The sequence below is a fragment of the Nomascus leucogenys genome, chromosome 12 (assembly GCF_006542625.1).
Source record: "Nomascus leucogenys isolate Asia chromosome 12, Asia_NLE_v1, whole genome shotgun sequence".
Classification (NCBI taxonomy): domain Eukaryota; kingdom Metazoa; phylum Chordata; class Mammalia; order Primates; family Hylobatidae; genus Nomascus; species Nomascus leucogenys.
The window spans coordinates 74874985-74896316 of NC_044392.1; the positions used below are offsets into that span (position 1 = coordinate 74874985).

General features: G+C 36.3%; 2 protein-coding genes across 6 annotated transcripts in view; one reads left to right on the forward strand and one right to left on the reverse strand.

The window, feature by feature from the left end:
• SASS6 (SAS-6 centriolar assembly protein) overlaps window positions 1-18812 on the forward strand; it is a 53983-nt gene extending 35171 nt beyond the window's left edge. For 3 of the 4 annotated variants that reach the window (XM_003260110.4, XM_003260111.4, XM_030824989.1), the window contains 3 exons: window positions 14220-14317; window positions 16797-16891; window positions 16985-18812. In XM_003260110.4, coding sequence (XP_003260158.1) covers window positions 14220-14317; window positions 16797-16891; window positions 16985-17091 — 300 coding nt within the window. In that variant the 3' untranslated portion in view covers window positions 17092-18812. Of the gene's footprint in view, window positions 1-14219; window positions 14318-16796; window positions 16892-16984 lie in introns of those variants that run through there. The other variant, XM_030824990.1, reaches the window with a different exon arrangement.
• Window positions 18813-18984: 172 nt separating this feature from the next.
• The window catches only part of MFSD14A (major facilitator superfamily domain containing 14A), a 45083-nt gene continuing 42735 nt past the window's right edge, over window positions 18985-21332 (reverse strand). For both annotated transcript variants that reach the window (XM_003260108.3, XM_030824991.1), the window contains one exon: window positions 18985-20358. In XM_003260108.3, the coding sequence (XP_003260156.1) occupies window positions 20152-20358 (207 nt within the window). In that variant the 3' untranslated portion in view covers window positions 18985-20151. The remainder of the gene's footprint in view (window positions 20359-21332) is intronic.

The window sequence follows — 21332 nt, forward strand, 5'->3', positions numbered from 1 at the left end:
GACTAGCAATCCCCCCAACCCTTGATTTATTTGTTAAGGCTATCTTCTACCTACTTCTTTTTCCTAATTTTTATTATTATCTTAGATTTATATATATTTTTTGTGTATTATAATTTTGTTTTCACAATAATTTAATCCACCCAGATCAGTCACTGCTTTTATTTTCATTGCTAACTTCAGATCGAGGTTTATTTTTTCTTAAATAATGAGACAAATAAACATTTATGAAAAAATATTTTATAAAAGATAAATTTGAGGACTTTGGTATTACGAACTATCAAATTAGGTCTGGGCTACTCTAAAAATAAGTTGGCTGTGTTGCTTAGGCATGTGCTCTTTTTAGCCATAGCCTTATTATTGACAGGAGCTATGGAGAATTCTCAGTGAAATGAGAATTAAGCCTGAGTTTTTATGCCTGGAATACTGTTATGTAAAGAGTACATAGATGCATATAATTGGCTCTTCTTGCATTGCTTATTAAGGAGAATTAGATATGTGCATTCAAAGGAATGCCTATTGTTTTATTATCAGTATCAGTATACTCAAGTGTGGTTGCATCTTGGGATCATTTTTTTTCTTTAGAATTATAAGTGAATTCACAGTTGTTTTTTATTTTAAACAACTTTCCAGGAATATATATATAATGTCCAAAATGAGGACAAGAACTACTACTAGAGACAGTTGCCTACTTGGTAGGACTAAAGATGACTTATAAAATAATACTATCATTCTTATAGGTCTTGTGGAATCAGAGGAATCATTATAATAAATATGTTCTTAAATACAGGAGCAAGACTTTCAGTGTTTCCTGTATCGGTGATCTCCATATTCTTTTAATTATGTATCCCTAACAGGGAAAAAAAAACCCTAAAATAAACAGAACAATTTGTGCTCTCATCTCAAATACATTAATGTGTATTTATTTGTGAATTTATGCATATACTACTGAAATACTATATTATATGCCGTATAATTATTGGTTAAGAAAGCGGAATCTGATGTTAGGATTTAAAACCTGCCTCTATTGACGTGAAGTTGATCAAGCCACTGAAAAACAAACAACATTCAATTCTTACACTTCAGTTTTCCCACTTATAAAATGGAGTGATAATTTTCTCTACCTTACTGGATTATTGAGTTAAGTGAATTAATGCATTTGCTTAGAATAGTACCTGGTTCATAAGTGCTCCATAAATGTTATATTATTCATAATAAAATATATTCAAAAATAGAAATTAAAGAATGAGACTAAAAATGGATGTAAATGAAAGTTGTAAGATTTTCTTCTCAGACCTCAATGAATGGTCCTAATTACTGCCTACTTTGTCCTCCCCTACTCAAAGACCCACTTTAAAGCACCAAACACCACCTACTTTGGTGATCATTGATCTAGGTAGTTTTGTTCTAGCAGCTATGTTGATTAAAACGTGTACTTTTGAATTACAGTTTTTAAAAATCACCCTTTTATTTTTGATATTGAACCTGTGATCTTCCTGATGTCTTAAAATGTTACTGTCAAGATTGAATACATTCAAGGAGATGTTTAACTGTGGGGACGTAAAATAACATGAGAAATTTGGCAAGAAACGAAATAATGCTGAAAGAATATGTGAGAATATTTAACAAGATTGTGCTGTGTTCTGACAAATAAAACAAATACTTGATAATTTTAAAGCAAGATACACAAAACTACTTGTTTTTTCTGTTTTATTTTTGAATACAATGATAGCCAAAGATTCATTCATTGAACAAGTATTTAATGAATGTCTATTATCTGCTGTGGCCAGGCATAGTTTTAGTTGCAGGAGATGACAGCAGTGAACCAGACAAATCCCTGACACTGTGGTGCTTACATTTTGTGGTGAAACACCAGTAGATAGTAAATTGTAATGTCTTTCAAGCTAAACTGTTCATTCATTCATTCATTTATTCATTTATTTTTGTGACAGAGTCTCACTCTGTCACCAAGGCTGGAGTGCAGTGGCATGATCTTAGCTCACTGCAACCTCCACCTCCCAGGTTCAAGTGGTTCTCATGCCTCAGCCTCCTGAGTAGCTGAGATTACAGGTGTGCGGCACCACACCTGGCTAATTTTTGTATTTTTAGTAGAGACGGGGTTTTACCACGTTGATCAGGCTGATCTCTAACTCCTGACCTCAAGTGATCCACCTGCCTCAGCCTCCCAAGTGGTGGGATTACAGGCGTGAGCCTCTGTGCCTGGCTTGGGTTACATTCTTGATCTTCAAGGTCAAACTTTCATCGAGGAGATTATGAAGTATGTGAGGGATTTTCTGCAGTGAGGAAGGGGCCAGATGATTGATTTATCTTTTTTCTTTTAATCTGGTTGAAAGGCTTAGGGAGACAATTCTGTTTACTGTTAAGGACCAAGAAACAAAGTCTGGAAATGCCATACACGATGGTCATGAACTACAAAATAGTAGTGGAGTGGAGAGGAGACACAGTAATCCACAGCATTATTTTGAGTGAGCTCCAGCTTTTCATTCTAACCCTTAAACTGAGGAGAAACAGCTGTCCTTTTTCATTGAGTCTGCAATAGAATGGAAATGTGACTCAGTTTATCAGGTCCCACAGAGCAGGTAGAGTAAGAGACTATTTTAAGCTGGTTTGGGGAGCCCCTATCCCAAGCACAGAGTGGATGCTGGAGGTTGTTCCCGGCATCCACTGGTGGTGGCTTGTGGCTGGTCCTGGGCTCCCTGGGTCCTAGGCTTCTCTTGATTTTCAGTGATGAACTTGTCAGTTGGCCAATGTGGACCTGTTGACAAATTACTCTGAATTACTGTAAGGTCTCTTTTGGCTTTATTCTCTAGGGTTTGAGTTTCTACAGGAACCTTTACATTTTTATTTTCTCGGAAGGAATCTCTTATCCTCCTGACATTCTGTAATTGTAGGTGCTGAAATGCTTGTTTTCTGTCAGTGTCATCCAGTACAGATCTCTAACATTTGTGTGTGACTGGAGGCTCCCCAAGGCCCTGTTGCCTCAATTTCTTATCTTGATAGTGTTTGGCCCACAGTGTGTATTCAGAGACAGATTTTGTGTACAGATAGCATTATTCAGTTTGGTTAACCATCTAATTCACCTAGATGGTTTAAATTAATTTTTCATTTATTTGGTATTAACTGTTTTTAAAAATAATGTGTAAATATGGGAAGCTTCAAAAGGTACAAGAGGATGTACTGTCTAAAAGTCCCTACTGTGGTCCCCAGTCCTCTTCTCAGAGAAAAATACTGTTAGGAATTTCTTGTGATATATTCCAGAAATATTCAGAGCATATATAAAACCATATGTATGTGCATGTATATGTATATATGTTCAAATGTATGAGTGTTTTTATATATAAACATAAATAGTACTTGCCAATTGTTCTGTGCCTTTTTTCATTTAATGGTATTATGGAATAGGTAACTGCAATGTATGAGAATGTAAGTTTTTGTTTCTTTTTAATGACTTCATAGTATTCCAGTATACGGATGTACTATAATTAACTAATACTCTATTTATGGATGATTAGGTTTTTTTAATCCAGATGCTCATACAGTGCTCCAGCAAATATTTTTGTACATACATCTCGGTGGCCTGGTACTAACAGATTTATAGGATACATTGTTAGAATTAACTGTGTCAAAGGCATTTTTGCATATCTGGTGACTAAAATAGTATCTTATTGTAATGTTAATTAACATTTTCTTGATTAAAGTGAGAAACGTCTTTTTATATATTTATAGGTTATGTTTCCTGTTCTGTAAAACTCCTGTTTATTCATTTTTGTTTTTCATTTGTTTGTTTTAGAGATGGAAATCTCCCTGTGTTGCCCAGGCTGGCTTCGAACTCCGGGGCTCACCTGATCCTCCTGGCTCAGCCTCCTGAGTAGCTGGGACTACAGGCATGCACCATTGTGCCTGGCTCTTTCTTTTATTCATTTTTTTTGTTTTGGAGGTTTAACATTTATAAAATGGTTTTATAAGTGTTCTTTACATATTCTGGACACTAGTTTGCCGTTGTTTTTAATGTGCTATTTTGTAATTTTTGGTTTGTTTTTATTCTTCATTATACTTCCTTTTTAAAAATTTAAAGGTTATTAAGGTAGAATTTACATACCATAAATCCTTCCACTTTAAGATTAGTTCAGTAATTTTAGTCAGCTTATAGAGTTGTGAAACTATACCACAGTTCAATATTAGAACATTTACATTACCCTAAAAGTACCCTAGTGCCTGTTTGCAGTTTATCCTTACTCCTCCTTCTAGCCCTAGGCAACTACTGATGAGCTGTCACTATAAAATTTGCTTTTCTAGGCCAGGCGCGGTGGCTCACGCTTGTAATCCCAGCACTTTGGGAGGCCGAGGCGGGCAGATCACAAGGTCAGGAGATCGAGACCACGGTGAAACCCCATCTCTACTAAAAAAAAAAAAATGCAAAACATTAGCTGGGCGTAGTGGCGGGCGCCTGTAGTCCCAGCTACTCCGAGAGGCTGAGGCAGGAGAATGGCGTGAACCCGGGAGGCGGAGCTTGCAGTGAGCCGAGATCGCGCCACTGCACTCCAGCCTGGGGGACAGAGCGAGACTCTGTCTCAAAAAAAAAAAAAAAAAAAAAAAAAAAATTTGCTTTTCTGTATTTCATATGAGTAGAATCATACAACATGTAGTTTGTGTGTCTGTTTTCTTTTTTTTTTTTTTTTTGAGATAAGATCTCATTCTGTCATCCAGGATAGAGTGCAATGGCACAATCATGGCTCATTGCAGCCTCGACCTCCCTGGGCTCAGGTGATCCTCCTATCTTAGCCTCCTGAGTAGCTGGGACTACAGGTGTGTGCCACCATGCCCAGGTACCTTTTTTTTGCATTTTTTGTAGAGATGGAGTTTCACCATGTTGCTCAGGCTGGTTTCGAATTCCTGGGCTCAAGGTATCTGCCTGCCTCAGCCTCCCAAAGTGCTGGAATTACAGGCGTGAGCCACCATGCCTGGCCCATGTCTTTCCTTTTCACTCAGTATACCGTGTTTGAGGTTCATCCAGGCTGTAATGTGTATCAGTAGTTCTTTTCTTTTAATTGCTCAGTAGTATTTCATTGTATTGATATGCCACAATTTGTTCATTCATCAGTTGATGGACATTTGAGTTGTTTTAAGTTTTTGGATGTCACAGATTAAGCTGCTGCGAACATATGTGTACAAGTCTTTGTATTTGTTGTGGGTGAGTACCTACGAATGGAATGGCTGGTGGCTTATGTTTGATTTTTAAGAAATTACCAAACTTTTCCAAAGTGGTTTTACCATTTACCACCAGCAGTCTGAGAGTTCAAGTTGTTCTGCATCCTTCCAACAGTTGATATAGTCAGTTGTTTAATTTTAGCCATTCTGATACATGCATAGAAGTACCTCATTGTGATTTTATTTATTTATTTATTTATTGAGACAGAGTCTTGCTCTGTTGCTCAGGCTGGAGTGCAGTGGTGCAGTCTCAGCTCACTGCAACCTCCACCTTAAGGGTTCAAGCGATTCTCATGCCTCAGCCTCTCGAGTAGCTGGGGTTACAGGTGCACACCACCACGTCCAGCTAATTTTTGTATTTTTTAGTAGAGACAGGGGTCACCATTTTGCTAGGCTGGTTTTGAACTCCTGACCTCAAGTGATCCCCCTACCTCAGCCTCCCAAAGTGCTGGGATTACAGGCATCAGCCACCGCACCTGGCCCCTCATTGTGATTTTAGTTTGCATTTCCCTAAAACCTAATGAGGTTGAGTATCTCTATTCATGTGCTTATTTAACATCAATATATCTGCTTTGGTGATATTTCTATTTGAATCTTTTGACCATTGCTAAACAAGGTTGTCTTTTTATTGAATTATAAGTTCTTTGTATATTCTGGATACAAGTCCTTTATCAAGTATATGATTAGCAAATATTTTCTCCCAGTGGCTTCCCTTTTCATTTTCTCAATGTGTCTTTTGAAACACAAAAGTTTTTAATATTTGATAGAGTGCAATTTATCAAACTTTTTTCTTTTGTGGATCTTGCTTTTGGAGTTGTATATAAGAACTCTGTCCAACCACAGGTTGAAAACATTTTCTCCTTTGTTTTCTTCTACAAGTTTTATAGTTTTAGCTGTTACATTTAGATCTATGATCCATTTTGAAATAATTTGTGTGCATGGCTTGAAGTAAGGATCTAAGTTCATTTTCCCCCCCCGCTCTGGATATCCAGTTCTTAGTACCATTTATGAAAAGTCTTTTTCTCTGTTGAATTGTCTAAGCACCTTTGCTGAAAATCAGTTGACCGTGTAAGGATTTATTTCAGGATTCTCAATTCTGTTGCATTGATTTTTATGCCTATCCTGTGCCAATATCACAGCATCTTAATTGCTATGACTTTATATTAAAAGTTTTGAAAGTGAGTAGTATAAATCTACAGACTCTATTCTTCCTTTTCAAAATTGTTTTAGATCTTTTACATTTTCATGAAAATGTTTAGTCACCTTCTCAATTTCTGCAAAATGGTTTGTTTGGATTTTGATAGGTATACAAGGAATTTATAGGTCAGTTTTCAAAGAAATGCTGTTTTGACAGTATTTTGTCTTCCAATCCATGAATATTAAGAGTCTTTCCATTTATTTAGATCTTTACTTTCTCTCAGTAATGTTTTGCAGTTTTCAATGTATAAGTCTTGAATTTCTTCTGTTGAATTTATTCTTAAGTGTTTTATTCTTTTAGATGCTATTGTGGGTATAATTATTTATTTTTCAGAATATTCATTGATGTGTAGAAATGTATGTCATTTTTGTATGTTGATCTTGTATTTTGAAACCTTGCTAAACTCATTTGTTATACTCATTAGTGGTTTTCGGTAAATTCTGTTGGATTTTCCACATAGACAGTTATGTCATCTGAAAATAATGACAGTTTTACTTCTTCCTTTCCAATGTGGTTGCTTTTTATTTATTTTTCTTGCCTTGTTGTAATGGCTAGAACCAATAATACAATTTATTTTTATGTATTTATTTTTTGAGACAGAGTCTTAGTGTCAACTAGCCTGGAGTGCAGTGGTGCATTCTTGGCTCACTGCAACTTCTGTCTCCCAGGCTCAGGTGATCATCCTACCTCAGCCTCCCTAGTAGGTGAGACCACAGGTGCATGCCACCATGCCCAGCTAATTTTTTGTAATTTTGGTAGAGACAGGGTTTTGCCATGTTGCCCAGGCTGGTCTTGAGCCCCTGAGCTCAAGTGATCCACCTGCCATGGCCTCCAAAAAAGTGCTGGGATTACAGGTGTAGGCCACTGCACCCAGCCTATAGTGCAGTTTAAATAAATGTGAGAGCAGACATTCTGGCCTTGTTCCTGAGCTTCAGGGCAAAGCATTCAGTCTTTCATCGTAAGCATATTAGCTGTAGGTTTTTGCTAGATGGCCATTTTTCAGAATAAGGGAGTTTTATTCTATTCCTAGTTTGCTAAGAGCTTTTACCATGAAAGGTTGTTAAATTTTGTCAAATGCTTTTTCAATTGATATGGTCATGTGGCTTATCTTTTATCAGCTAACAGATTGCATTGATTGTTTAAGATTATATTAGCCTTTCATTCTTGGAATAAACTTCACCTGGTCATGGTGTATTCTTTTTATATATCGCTGGAGTTAATTTTCTTTTTCTTTCTTTTTGGAGACAGAGTCTCTCTCTGTTGCCCTGGCTGGAGTGCGGTGGCGTGATCTCGACTCCCTGCAACCTCTGCTTCCTGGGTCCCAGCGGTTCTCCTGCCTCCGCCTCCCGAGTAGCTGGGACTACAGGTGCCTGTCACTGCACCAGCTAATTTTTGTATTTTTAGTAGAGACAGATTTCATCATGTTGGCCAGGCTGGTCTTGAACTTCTGAGCTCAAGGTCAGAGGTGGGTGATCTGCCCACCTCGGCCTCCCAAAGTGCTGGGATTACAGACATGAGCCCCAACACCCAGCTTGGAGTTAATTTTCTGATAGCTTGATTTTGTGTCCATGTTCATAAAGGATATTGGCCTGTAGTTTACTTTTCATGTACTGTCTTTAAAAAATTTAAGTCAGGACAATACTGGCCTCATAAAATGAGCAGGAAACTATCTTTTCTCTTTTATTTTCTGGCATATATTGTATAGAGTTGCTTTATATTTTCTTTAAATGTTTGGTAGAATTTTCCAGTGAAATCATCTGTGTCTGGAAATTTTTTTGCCAGAGGCTTTTTTCAGCTGTGAATTAATTTTTTTCAATAGCTATAGAATATTTGGGTTATTTATTTCTTCTTGGGCCAGTTTCGATAGTTTGTGACTTTCACAGGATTAAATCATTTAATCTAAATTTTAAGCTATGTGTGAAGAGTTGTTTGTAGTATTCCATTATTATCTTTTTAATGTCTATAGACTCTGTTGTAACATCCTCTCTTTCATTACTTATAATGGTGATTTTTGCCTTGTCTCTTTGAAAAATCAGTTTGGTAAGAGTTACCAGTTTCATGGATCTTTTCAAGGAACTGGCTTATGGTTTCATTGGTTTTTCAATTTACTGATTTCCCCATTTTAATATTTTTTCTCTTCTAACTGCCTTGAGTTTGTTTGGCTTCTTTTCTTTCTTAAGGTAGAAGATTATGTTCTGATTTAAGAGTTCTGTGTTAATCTAAACATGTAATGCTATACATGTTGTTCAGTCTTGCTTTAACTGCATTTCACAAATTTTGGTATTTGTATTTTCATTTTCATTAAGTTCAAAATATTTTTTTTCCTTTTTTTTTTTGGGACAGGGTCTCACTGTGTCCCCCAGACTGGAGCGCAGTAGCATGATCGCAGCTCCCTGCAGCCTCACCACCTGGGTTTATGTGATTCTCCCACCTTAGCCTCCTAAGTAGCTGGGACCACAGGTGCACACCGCCATACCTGCCTAATTTTTGTATTTTTTTGTAGAGACAGGGTTTTGCCATGTTTCCCAGGCCGATCTCGAACTCCTGGGCTCAAGTGATCTGCCTGCCTTGGCCTCCCAAAGTGTGGGGATTACAGGCATGAGCCACCACGCCCGGCCCTATTCTTTTCAAGTACACATGGAACACTGACCAAGTTAGACTATGTCCTTAGTCCTAAACCAGTCTGGAATCAAACTAGAAATCTATAACAGAAAGATATATGGAAGATTTGAGGGAAATTAGAAAATATTTTGGCCATGTGGTCACACACACCTGTGGTCCCAGCTATTGGGGAGGCTGAGGTGGGAGGATCACCCGAGCCCAGGAGGTGGAGGTGGCAGTGAGCTGTGTTTGCACCACTCTGCTCTGTCCTGGGCAGTAGAGAGGTCTCACAAAAAAAAAAAAAAGAAAAGAATAGGTATTCTGTTTTTGTTGGGATAATGTTCTTTAAATATATCTCTTTGTATTATTTTTATTTTAGTGGTTGCTCCAGGCATTATAATATACATACTTCTCATAGTGTGGAGAATTAATATCTTACCACTTAAAGTAGAATATACATACCTTGCCACCATACAGTCCCTTTGCCTTTCCCCCCTTATGTTTTCATATTTCGTATGTATTGTATCTGCATACATTGGAGACATTATCAGACAATCTATAATTTTTGCTGTCCTCCATTATACATATTTAAAACTCTGGAGTGGCTGGGTGTGGTCCCTTACACCTGTAATCCAAGCACTTTGGGAGGCCGAGGCGCGTGGATCACAAGGTCAGGAGATCGAGACCATCTGGCTAACACAGTGAAACCCTATCTCTACTAAAAATACAAAAAATTAGCTGGGCATGGTGGTGGGCGCCTGTAGTCTCAGCTACTCGGGAGGCTAAGGCAGAAGAATCACTTGAACCCAGGAGGCGGAGGTTGCAGTGAGCCGAGATTGCGCCTCTGCATTCTAGCCTGGGTGACAGAGCGAGACTCCGTCTCAAAAACAAACAAAAAAAACACAAAAAACAAACTCTGGAGTGGAGAAGTCTAGTTCATTATATTACCCAGGGTTTACCATTTCTGTTGTTCTTGTTGTTCTTTTCCTTCATTCGTGGTATTCTAAGTTCTTCTACAGTATAATTTCCCTGAATGATAGAACATTCATTAGCATTTCTTTTAGAGGAAGTTTTCTGTCAATTCTTTTTCTTCCCCTGGGAATGCCTTTCCTTTACCTTTCCTGAATGATATTTTCTCTTGATACATAATTCTGTATTCATAATCCTTTTCCTTAAGCACTTTAAAACTGTTGTTCTGCTTCTTTTAGGATTCCATGATTTCCAATGAGAAATTAGCAGTAAATTTGAATCGTTCTCCTGTAACTAGTGCATCATTTTCTCTGCCTGCTTTTAATATATATATATATATTTTAGTTTTTCACAGTTTAACAATGATGTGTCTGGGCATGGATTTTGAACTTATTTGACTTTATCCTTTTGGGGGTTTACTAAGCTTGGTGAATCTTTTCCCAAATGTTTGAAGTATTCAGACATTATTTCTCCAATTTTTTTTTTTTTTTTTTTTTTGAGACAGGGTCTCGCATTGTAGCTCAGGCTGGAGTGCAGTGGTGTGAACAGAACTGATGGCAGCCTTGACCTCCCAGGATCAAGCAGTCCTCCCACCTCAGCCTCCCATGTAGTCATATATATTTTTTTCTGCAGAACACTCTTCTTTCTTTTAGGACTCAAAAGACATGAATATAAATCTTTATTTTTCTAAAGGTCCACAACTTTCTGTTCTTTTCTTCCATTCTTATTTTTTCTGTTTTTCAGATTTGATTATTTCTATTGATCCGCCTTCAAGTTTACTCTTTTCTCTGTCCATTCTACTATCAAGCCCATTCATCGTTTTTTTCTGTTCTAAAATTTCCATTTCATTTTCTTTCCTTTTTTTTTTTTTTTTTGCTGAGACTTTTTTACATTCATTTGAACAGTGTTATTAGAGCATGGTTATAATGGGTGATTTGAAGTGGTTTTTCTGATAATTCCAGTATTTGTGTCATCTTGGGGTTGACTTCTTCTGGTTTATCTTTTCCCTTATGAGTTGCTTACATTTCCCTAGTACTCTATTGAGTGATTTTGGATTGTATCCTGGACATTAGAATATTATGACATCCCAGATCTTGTTTAAATCCTGAGGAGAATGTGATTTTTTTTTTTAAGCAAACAATCAGTCTTGTTAGGTTCAAGTTCTGATTAGCCTTCTTTAGGTTGTGATTCTTAGGTCAGTTCAATTTTTTTTTAAAGACAGAGTTTCACTCTGTTGCCCAGGCTGGAGGTTAGTGGCACAGTCTCGGCTCACTGCAATTCTGGGTTCGAGCAATTCTTGTGCCTCAGCCTTCCGAGTAGCTGGGATTACAGATGTGCACCACCACGCCCAGCTAATTTTTGTATTTTTAGTAGAGGTGGGGTTTCACCATGTCAGGCTGATCTCAAACTCCTGGCCTCATGTGATCGACCCACCTCAGCCTCCCAAAATGCTGGGATCACATGCGTGAGCCACCATGCCTGGCTGTTAGTTCAAATTTTAAAGACTTTGTCATGTCATGCTGTTTGGATCTGTCTCAAGTGTGCTATTCTGTGACCTTGGCAGTAGTTTACCCCATAGTTCAGTTCCCAAAGCCTTTGGTATGCTGATTAGGGTCAGATTTGTACAGCTCATAAGTGAGCCTAAGAGTTTATATACCACCTTATAGGATTTCTCCCTTGAGTTTTCTCTCCATGATTTCCTCAGAATTTTCTGTGCCCTTAGGGTCCCCCTTCCTGGTCTTCTGGTTAGAAAATATAGGCCTAGGTTTCCCTTCCCTGCTATGCAGTTCCTGTAATTGTATCTGCATCTGTTATCAAGCAGCAAGAGGACAAAGAGAGTAGAAAAGTAGTGAAGATGATTCCCCTCCTTCAAAGTTTTAGTTATCGCCTTGCCACTGTTGCTGTCACCATTACTTCTGGCACTTCTGCTTCCATATAGTAGCCTGGGGGTTGTAGCAGGAAAGAACACAGGGAAAAATGAAAAGAAAGGGATTTTCTTTCCTCTCTTTGACCCTTAGGAGTTTCTTTTTTCATATCTCAGCAGAAAAATGAATCTACCTTGATATTAATATTGTATTCTGGCTGTCTTATGCCTAGTATTTACATGAAGTATCATTTTCTATTTTTTTTATTTTCCAGCCTGTGTCTTTAAATGTGATTTCTTTTAGATATTTATAATTGACTCATTTTAATCCATTCTGACATTCTGGCTTAAACAATTTAAAATGTAATGCATATAATAAGTTTTACCATATCATGATTTGTTTTCTACATGTCCTGTTTCTTGCCTCCTTTTTCTGCTTTTTTCCTGCCTTCTTTCTGGTTAGTTTTGTGCATTTTATTTCATTTTTCATTTTATATTTACTCTTGGCTTTCTTTTATTTTCTTTGTGTTTACTCTAGTTTACAATATACAATTTCATCATCTACCTTCAAATATTATTATGCTACTTCCCATGTAAAATAAGACTGTTAAAATAATATACTTCCATTTCTTCCCTTCTTTTTGCTACTGTTGTCAAAGTTTTACTTCTATCTTTGTTATAAGCTCTACTTTTTTTTTTCTTTAAACAATCAAGTATATTTAAAAGACATTAAGCAATGAAGAAAAATCTCCTTGGTTAACCCATACATTACTGTTTACACACACTTTTTTCCTTTATGTAGATCTAAATTTTCGTCTGGTATTATTTTCCTTTCTCTTCAGTAACTAAGATCTCTTATAGTACAGGTTTTTAAGCCTTCTTACAGTGCAGGTCTGTGAGGAATTAATTCTTCTTTTGTCTCATAATGTGGTTATTTTGACTTCATTTTCTCTGAGTATAGAACTTTAGGTTGACAAGTTTTTTTCCTATCTGTATTTTGAAGATGTTATTCCATTGTTGCCTGGATTGAATACTTTCCGGCAAGATGTCAGTAGTCATGTTTATCTATAATGTTTCCTTTATATAAAGTGACCTTTTTCTCTGGGTGCTTTTAAATTTTCTCTTTATCATTCATTTTCAACAAGTTAATTATGCCTTGGTGTGGAGTTTGTGTATTATTGTCTAATTGGGGTTTTCGTGAAGTTCTTAAATAGGTGGGTTTGTAGTTTTTATCATTTAGGAAATTCTAGTCATTATTCACATTTCTTTTTCTGTTCTCTTTTTTGGTGTTCCTCCTTGGTACTGCAATTATACGTGGTTGATTACATGATACTGTCCCAGGGAGACTTAGTTTATTTCATTATTATTTATTTCATTTTATGTAGATTCTGATGCTGTGTCTTAAAGTTTATTAGTCTTTTCTTCTGCAGTGTATAATTGCTGTTAATTTATTCAGTGAGAAATTTTCATTTTATATATTGACTATTTTATGTCTGGAATTTTCATTTCACTCTTTTTTATATCTTCAATTTTCTCATACTTTTTATTTCCATTAAGTTCTTACACAGTTACATTTGTGTCCCTGGTCTATAATTTCTGCCATTTCTGAATCTGTTTCTGTTGGCTAGTTTTTCTTCTGAGTATGACATCTTATTGTTATCTTTGTAATTTTTGATAAGTGGAACATTGTGAGTGTTACATTGTTGTCTGGATTTTATATTTCTTTAAAGCATGGCGGGCTTTTTTTTTTTGTTTTAGAGACAGGGTCTTGCTCTGTTGCCCAGTCTAGAGTGCAGTGATGTGATCATAACTCACTGTAACCCCAAACTCCAGGGCTTAAGTGATCCTCCTACCTCAGCCTCTCATATATCTGGGACCACAGGTGTGCACTACCACACTGCTGGAATTACAGGCAGGAGCCACCACACTTAGCCAGAGCCTGTATTTTTAGGGTGTAGATTTATCAGAAAACAAATTTAACCACCCATCTCAATATAGAACTAATTCACCCTGGTAATGGTGGCTCATTCCTGTAATCCCATGATTTTGGGAGGCTGAGACGGGAGGATCACTTGAGCTGAGGAGTTTGAGACCAGCCTGGGCAACATAGTGAAACCCCATCTCTACAAGAAATAAAATATTAGCCAGACTTCGTGGTGTGTATGTGTAGCCTCAGCTACTTGGAAGGCTGAGGTGGGAGGATCGCTTGAGCCCAGGAGATTGGGACTGCAGTGAGCCGTGATTGTGCCACTCTACTACAGCCTAAGCAACAGAGCGAGGCTCTGTTTCAAATCCCCCCTCTGCCCAAAACTGTCTACTTCTATATAACTCACTTACATGAGATGTTTTTCCTTCTCACAGGTTCAGTTTAATTTGCAGTTTACAAAACCAAATGCATCACTAGGAGATGTTCAGTCAGGAGCAACTATTAGTATGCCTTGCTCAACTGATAAGGAAAAGTAAGTGCTTAATGACATAAAATTTAATGTTTGCAATTTTGAAGGCCATCTTAAAGAATTTTTTATCAGTGCTTGAGAGCTGTGATGCCCACCTGTTTACCTGAGACATTTCAAGTTACTGATCATTGGAATTTAAGTTGAATCACTCTCAGCTATAAAAAAGATTTATCATATTTTTTCTGTTTCCTCCTCCAACAATCTACTCATTTTTTTTTAAATGTGGGATATGCTTAGATAGTAAAATTTTATTTGTTGGAAGAGATTTTCCTACGTAACTGACGACTGGTCTTTCAAATATTCTCAGACATATTCATAGAAATTTTTAAAAATTCCTCATGGTCAGCTGTTTTTGTTTTCTTATATGGCTACGTCTGTCCCTGGAAGCTCTCCACTTTTCTGATTTATTGCTTTCAGTATAATCTAATCTAAAATACCAGCTAGTTAATATGCTAGAAATATACAGAGAATGAGTAAAAAGGTTTGTGAGATTTTCCCATAGATAACAAAAATAAGCTTTAATGCCATTTTGCGACTTCCGTTCCCTATTTTTTAAACAGGGTTTACATAGTGAAGTCTGTTGATTCAATGACTTGTGGTTAAATCAAACCACTCATACAGGCAAACTTTTCTCTCTGGGTAGACTTCATGTTTGTAATTTATTATTACTAATACAGTTATTTATTCAATTTAATGGCTTTAAGGCCTGTCTGCCGATACTCATTATCATGAGCTATCACCATCCCAGTTCTACGTTACAAACTAAATTACTAATGTAGCTCAAAGAGGGTTCTTATCCCCAGCTCTCTAGCTTTTATTCATTGGATCATGATGTGTTAAAATAGTTAAAATGTTTGTGGCTGGTCACAGTGGCTCACGCCTGTAATCCCAACACTTTGGGAGGCCAAGGTGGGTGGATCACTTGAGGCCAGGAGTTCAAGACCAGCCTGGCCAACATGGTGAAACTCCATCTCTACGAAAAATACAAAAATGAGCTGGGCGTGGTGGGCACCTGTAATCTCAGTTACTCAGGAGGGTGAGGCATGAGAATCGCTTCAACCCAGGAGGCAAGAAGTTTGAGTGAGCCGAGATTGCGCCACTGCACCCCAGCCTGGGCGATAGAGCAAGACTCTGTCTCAAAAAAATAAATAGAAAAAATAATAAAAGTTAGTATTTGTGAGCCTCCATTTTTAAAAAAGATCAAAATTCACTTGTTCACAAGGGAGAGCACCTTGAATTCCTGTTAATGGTAGAATATCATAATGTTTGATATATTTAATTCATTATAGGCCAGGCATAGTGACATACACCTGTAGTCCCAGCTACATGGGAGGCTGAGGCAGGAGGATCACTTGAGTCTAGGAGGTCGAGACTGCAGTGAGCCATGATCCTGCCACTGCACTCCAGCCTGGGTGATAGAGTGGGGCCCTGCCTCAAAAGGAAAAAAAAAAAAAAAGCCAGACATGGTGGTACATGCTTGTAGTCCGAGCTGCTTGGGAGGCTGAGGGATCACTTGAGCCTGGGAGTTGGAGTCTGTAGTAAGCTATGATCAGTCACATCACTGCATTCCAAACTGGGCCTCAAAACGAGAACCTGTCTCAAAAAAAAAATCAAATCATCATAGACAGAGCAGTTTTACTAGCAGAGAATATGACAATCGTATTTGTAGTATGAAGTCAAACATAACCCTCCATAAAATTAGGACTGTTCAGTGATTTTGAGTTTTTTCTGGTTCTTTTGTCAGCTAGCAAAAAGTGGCACCGGGTATCAAACTTTAAAGAAAAAAATAAAATAGAAAAAAGGTCTGTTCACCCACTTATTTCTGAAAATTGGGTCAAGAGTAACCATCATTTAAGGATTGATTTACTCTCATTGTTTTGCAAGAGCCTGTAACTTCTTATTACAAGTAATACTGGGGAAACCGTTAACACTGGATGTACTTAGAAAAGATGGCAGTGGTAGAAAGGGGAAACATACAGAATGCCCTTCTTTCTCCCCCAGATTTTCTTATTTGTATTAATTTGACCAGAATTTATTATTATGTAATGTGTATTAATATTTGATCATGACTACTTTGAAACACTAGAAAATTTTGAAGAGCTTTTGGTCAAAGGAAAAAGAAATCTTATTTTAAATATGAGTTAGAAATTAATAGTGTTACTCTCAAGGCATGTATTTTTCTGTCATGTATCACTTATGTGCTAGTATTTAAATTTTTATAGCACTTGTAGAATTTTCATTTTTCCCACCATCGTTATCCCAGCTTTTAAAATTTTATTATAATCTACTCTTTACTGAGGATACTTTGGTTTATGTATAAAATTACCATTTGCTTAAGAAACCAGTGAAGAATGTGTTCCGAACAAACCTAAGCTATAAATAAAACTTAGTTACATTATCTTATATATATGTATACATGAGATAAACCTTCAAAATTAATAAAGACTTTGTTAAATAAGTTAATTACCATTTTCTTTTTAAGTGGTGAAAATTTAGGGTTGGAATCCAAATACCTGAAGAAAAGGGAAGACAGCATTCCTTTACGTGGACTCAGCCAGAACCTATTTAGTAATTCAGGTAAGCAGGGATTTCTGTACTCTATAGTTGAATTAAATGTAATGTATGAAGACTTAATGAATACCAGTAACCATTTTCTGTCCTCATTTGCAGACCATCAGAGAGATGGCACTTTAGGAGCATTACATACATCTTCCAAACCCACAGCGCTCCCCTCTGCATCTTCAGCCTATTTCCCTGGGCAGTTACCAAACAGTTAATTCTAGTGTCACGTTTTACTTTTTATTGGTATTTTAGAAACTCAGGTGCTTAAAAAAGTATGTCAACACAAACCAGATCCTAAAATAGCAAGTTTCAAATTTTACCTGAGCTGTTAGACTAGATACTTTAAGTACTGCTATCTTTTATGGCAGTTTATAGGAACAAATTTGTACTTGGGGATTGGTAAACATTGTGAGTAAATGACATTTTTTGGTTTGTGAACATGGTGTTTTATAGATTAATATGAATTTTATTAAGCGATTCTTTAGAAATTCAGTTCTAAGGAAAGAGTTGATCCTTGTAAGGGAGATTCTGATCGTATTAAAAATCTGGGTAAACTAAAACCTGCTCATAACCTCAAAGTATGCAACCAAAGAATGCTAATTCATTCTATCACTTTCATTGGTAAAACTTTTAACACCTGAAAATTATGAGGGAAAATGATTACCTCTTGAGATATATTATTGATGACATTTAAAGGGAAAAGTCCCAAATTTACCTTAAATAACTGAAATGAATTAAAGCATTTAAATTTGCTATTGAATCAAATAAATTTGATATACTTAAAATAATTTGGACAGTGTATTTATGTGACCAGATTAAGTGCTTTAGTCATTTGAGCTGACAAGTTTTTAAAACTTCAGTGCTTCCTAAATGTTTATACTCATCTAGTTTTTCTCAATTTGTAGTTTTATTATGCAGTTAAATCCTTATCAGTGGACTTTTAAAACTTGGTACTACTACTGAATCTACTATATCATGAATATTCATTTATCTTTATAGTATCGGAACTTGAGTTGATTTCAATGTTAATAAACTAGGCAAAACAAATAACTGTTAGAAGGTACAATTTTCTTCTCTTCCCTGTAACTAAAAGTTTTAAGAATTGTTCCTTGGGGAAAAATTTTTTAAAAATTCACCTAGAGTCATAGGGCCTCATTGTTTTCTTATTGACAAACAATACCTGGTAGCATTCTCTAAAGAGTCTTCTAGATCAATTTTTGTAAAGTACTAATGCTCATGTGATAATTTAAAATTATTTTCAAATACTTTATTACACAGATGAAGAAACATTTCAAGATATTAATGATGTAATAACGTTACTGAGTTCCATGGTAAGAAAGAATCTTTGCTAACTTTTTTACGAAGCCGGTATCTTAAAACTATTGGCAATTGCAAGTGTCTTTAAACTAGGGATCTAATCTGAAAATTCAGTAACTAGTATTAAGCAGTGATACTCCCCCTACCTCCCCCATTTAGATACACTACTGTATTAGTGAGAATACTTGGTACAGTAACTTGAACGCACTTGCTGTTCTGGAAAGAAGCCTCTTGGTGATTTTGGAAGGGGCTTTGTTGTAAATACTATGTAATATATATAAAATATTGTGACAGGTTTTGGATGGGATGCATGACATACAGGTAGCTCTCTTCTTTTAAATATAGATATCTCTTTGCATATATATACACAAGGAACGTTGAATTTTCAGGAGAGATCATGCTGATATCTTGCAAATTTGTTTATATTAAATGTATATAGACTTCCAAGTATGCTAATTCTTTACCTCCTCAACTTCTAATTGCAGTTGTTTTGCAGTGTATAAAATTGTACATGTGTTAATAATCAAAGTGTTGCATTTAATGTTATTTCTGTAAACTCTGAGCTTTGTTAATAAACTATTATACAGTACCTACACTTTGAAAATCAAGTACTTCAAAACGCATACTGCGTTTTTGTTTCTTTCCTCTTGTCTTCCTTGAAGAGCGTTTTTTAGTGAGGGAAAAGAAATGGATGCAAAGAAAGAAAGAATAATGCTTTGATTTGTTACTGTAAATATGAATATGGTAACAAAGCCAAAACAGGCTCTATAGGAACTCACAGATCAAGACTGTTTTTTAAAAAAAAAATCATTAAAATATTTAACTTTATTAACAGAATATTTACATTTCTTTTAAGACCTTATTTAACCATAGTGAGTGTTCCAAGTTTAAAAAGCATTAAGCAATAACCACACACAAGATGAAAACAGTGTAAACTATACAGTACTTTATATACAATTTTTACAAAGTAACACTTTTTTAAATAATATAACTGGACACAAAAATATACACTTTAGAGAAATTCACATCAGTAATTGTATAAAGCTCTCCTCTAGGGTCCTGAAAATTTAGGACAAACATTAGCTCTGTAAATAAAGTGTTACTGTGACAGTCCTGAAAGGCCACTATATATATTTATCTACATATAGATATCACATTGACGTTTTCAAGGCTACCAGCTTTACTATATAATTTTTAGATTATGTATTCAAGTGTTGAGGTGCTTATGATTATGCAAACATTAAAAGAATAGTGGTATAAGAAGTAGCTGGGGAATGTATTTGAGCCAGCATTTAGGTTACAGGCTCTAAATACCCCAATTTAAATTCTAAATGGCTGATACTTTCTCAGTTCAAAAACAGTATGAATAATGTTTAAAAGTACTGCAAAGAAGCTCGAAACATGATTCAGATTTAGTACAGTTTTCTTAAGAGTTTTTTTTTTAAATGCAAACAATTCATTTACCATTCCTTTGTTTTAGTGCATCTGCATTAAGGCTTTGAATTATTTGACCCAAGATTTTACAATATTAAAATCTGACTCAAAATTTTACAATGTTAAAACAACTAGGTCCACAACCATACTACCTACTCTGTCTCACTGAGTCAGCATAGAGTTAAAGCTCAACACCTTAAGGAAATGGTAGCAGAGACATTTGCTAATATCTAAGAAGTTACATATATAGTTTTTAATTAAAGGATGTATAATAAAACAAATAGCTTAGTGGCAAGAAATTGGTGCTAATAAACAAAAGGTTTTTCAAAAGAAATTGTAACATCTTTGGAAAACTGTCCGGTTCTTTAAGTTCCCACTTCCTTTAGTTCCCATGGAGTTCATGCAGATACATTTCTTAAGACAATCTTAAAGTACACTGTGGATGGAAATGGAATGTACATCCAGAACTAGAGGTGAAAACTAAGACCTGGGTGCTGATAGAAAAATCTTCCTGATTTCGGTCGTCACACATTTGTGTCCTGGAGTAAAGGTTCTTTGGCCTCTCCTGGCGCTTGTGTACTATGAGGATGGCTGTGACTGCCACAGTGCTTTCTCCAACTGCTGGACCTTAAGCTTAAATTGGTATGTTCCGGAATAAACAAGGCAACAAGCAGAGCCAGCAGTACTGAACAGGCTCCAAATAGGAAGGGAGGGCCAGGGATGATGGAATTCTGAGGAAGAATAAAGTAATTAGGATTTTTACACAAATATTTTTACTCATAAGGAGAAACTACATACCTCTTAGTATTAACTTATGAATTACAAGCTAATTGCTCTTCTCTTTATTAAAGTCATAATTATAGAAGGCATTCCCTTTTTAGGAGAAAAGAGATACTATCACATTCTCTCTAAAATTCTGGGAATAACAACTGGCAAAATAGCCTATGCAAAAATATTACATCATTACTTTCAGCACAAAATGTGAACACAGCTATTCCATGATTAATTTGTTAGTCCGAGGGGAAAACGTTTATAGAAAGATCTCAAAAATAAAATCAGGCTGCACGTGTTGGCTCAAGCCTGTAATCCCAGCACTTTGGGAGGCTGAGGCAGGCAGATCACTTGAGGTCAGGAGTTCGAGACTAGCCTGTTCAACATGGTGAAACCTCGTCTCTACTAAAAATACAAAAAAAATTAGCCGGGCGTGGTGGTATATGCATGTAATCCCAGCTACCCGGGAGGCTGATGTTAAAAGAATCGCTTGAACTCGGGAGGTGGAGGTTGCAGAGAGCCAAGATTGTGCCACTGCATTCCAGCCTGTGTGACATAGTGAGACTGTCTCAGAAACAACAAAAAAATAAAATCAGGTAGCATACAATATTTACTACAGTAGCAAAATAAATTACCATTTCTTTGTTTCAAGAAGGCAATTATAATTTCAAGTGACTGGAAGTGAGAAAAACACAGGTTACCAAGAAAAACAGACCTTTGTTTTAGCCCAAAATTACATTCATTCTTAGCAGAAACTTGCACTGCCAGTTTTGTGTATAGCCCACAAACATTCTTTTATTTAAAAGTAGTCTTAGTGGGTTGGAAGATTAGTACAGAACTCTGCTAAATAAGCCAGGAAACTGATGAGCTGCTAATATTGGCCAAAATGATCAGCACTGTTTGGCATTAATTTTCAGTTGAAAGGAGGGAAATA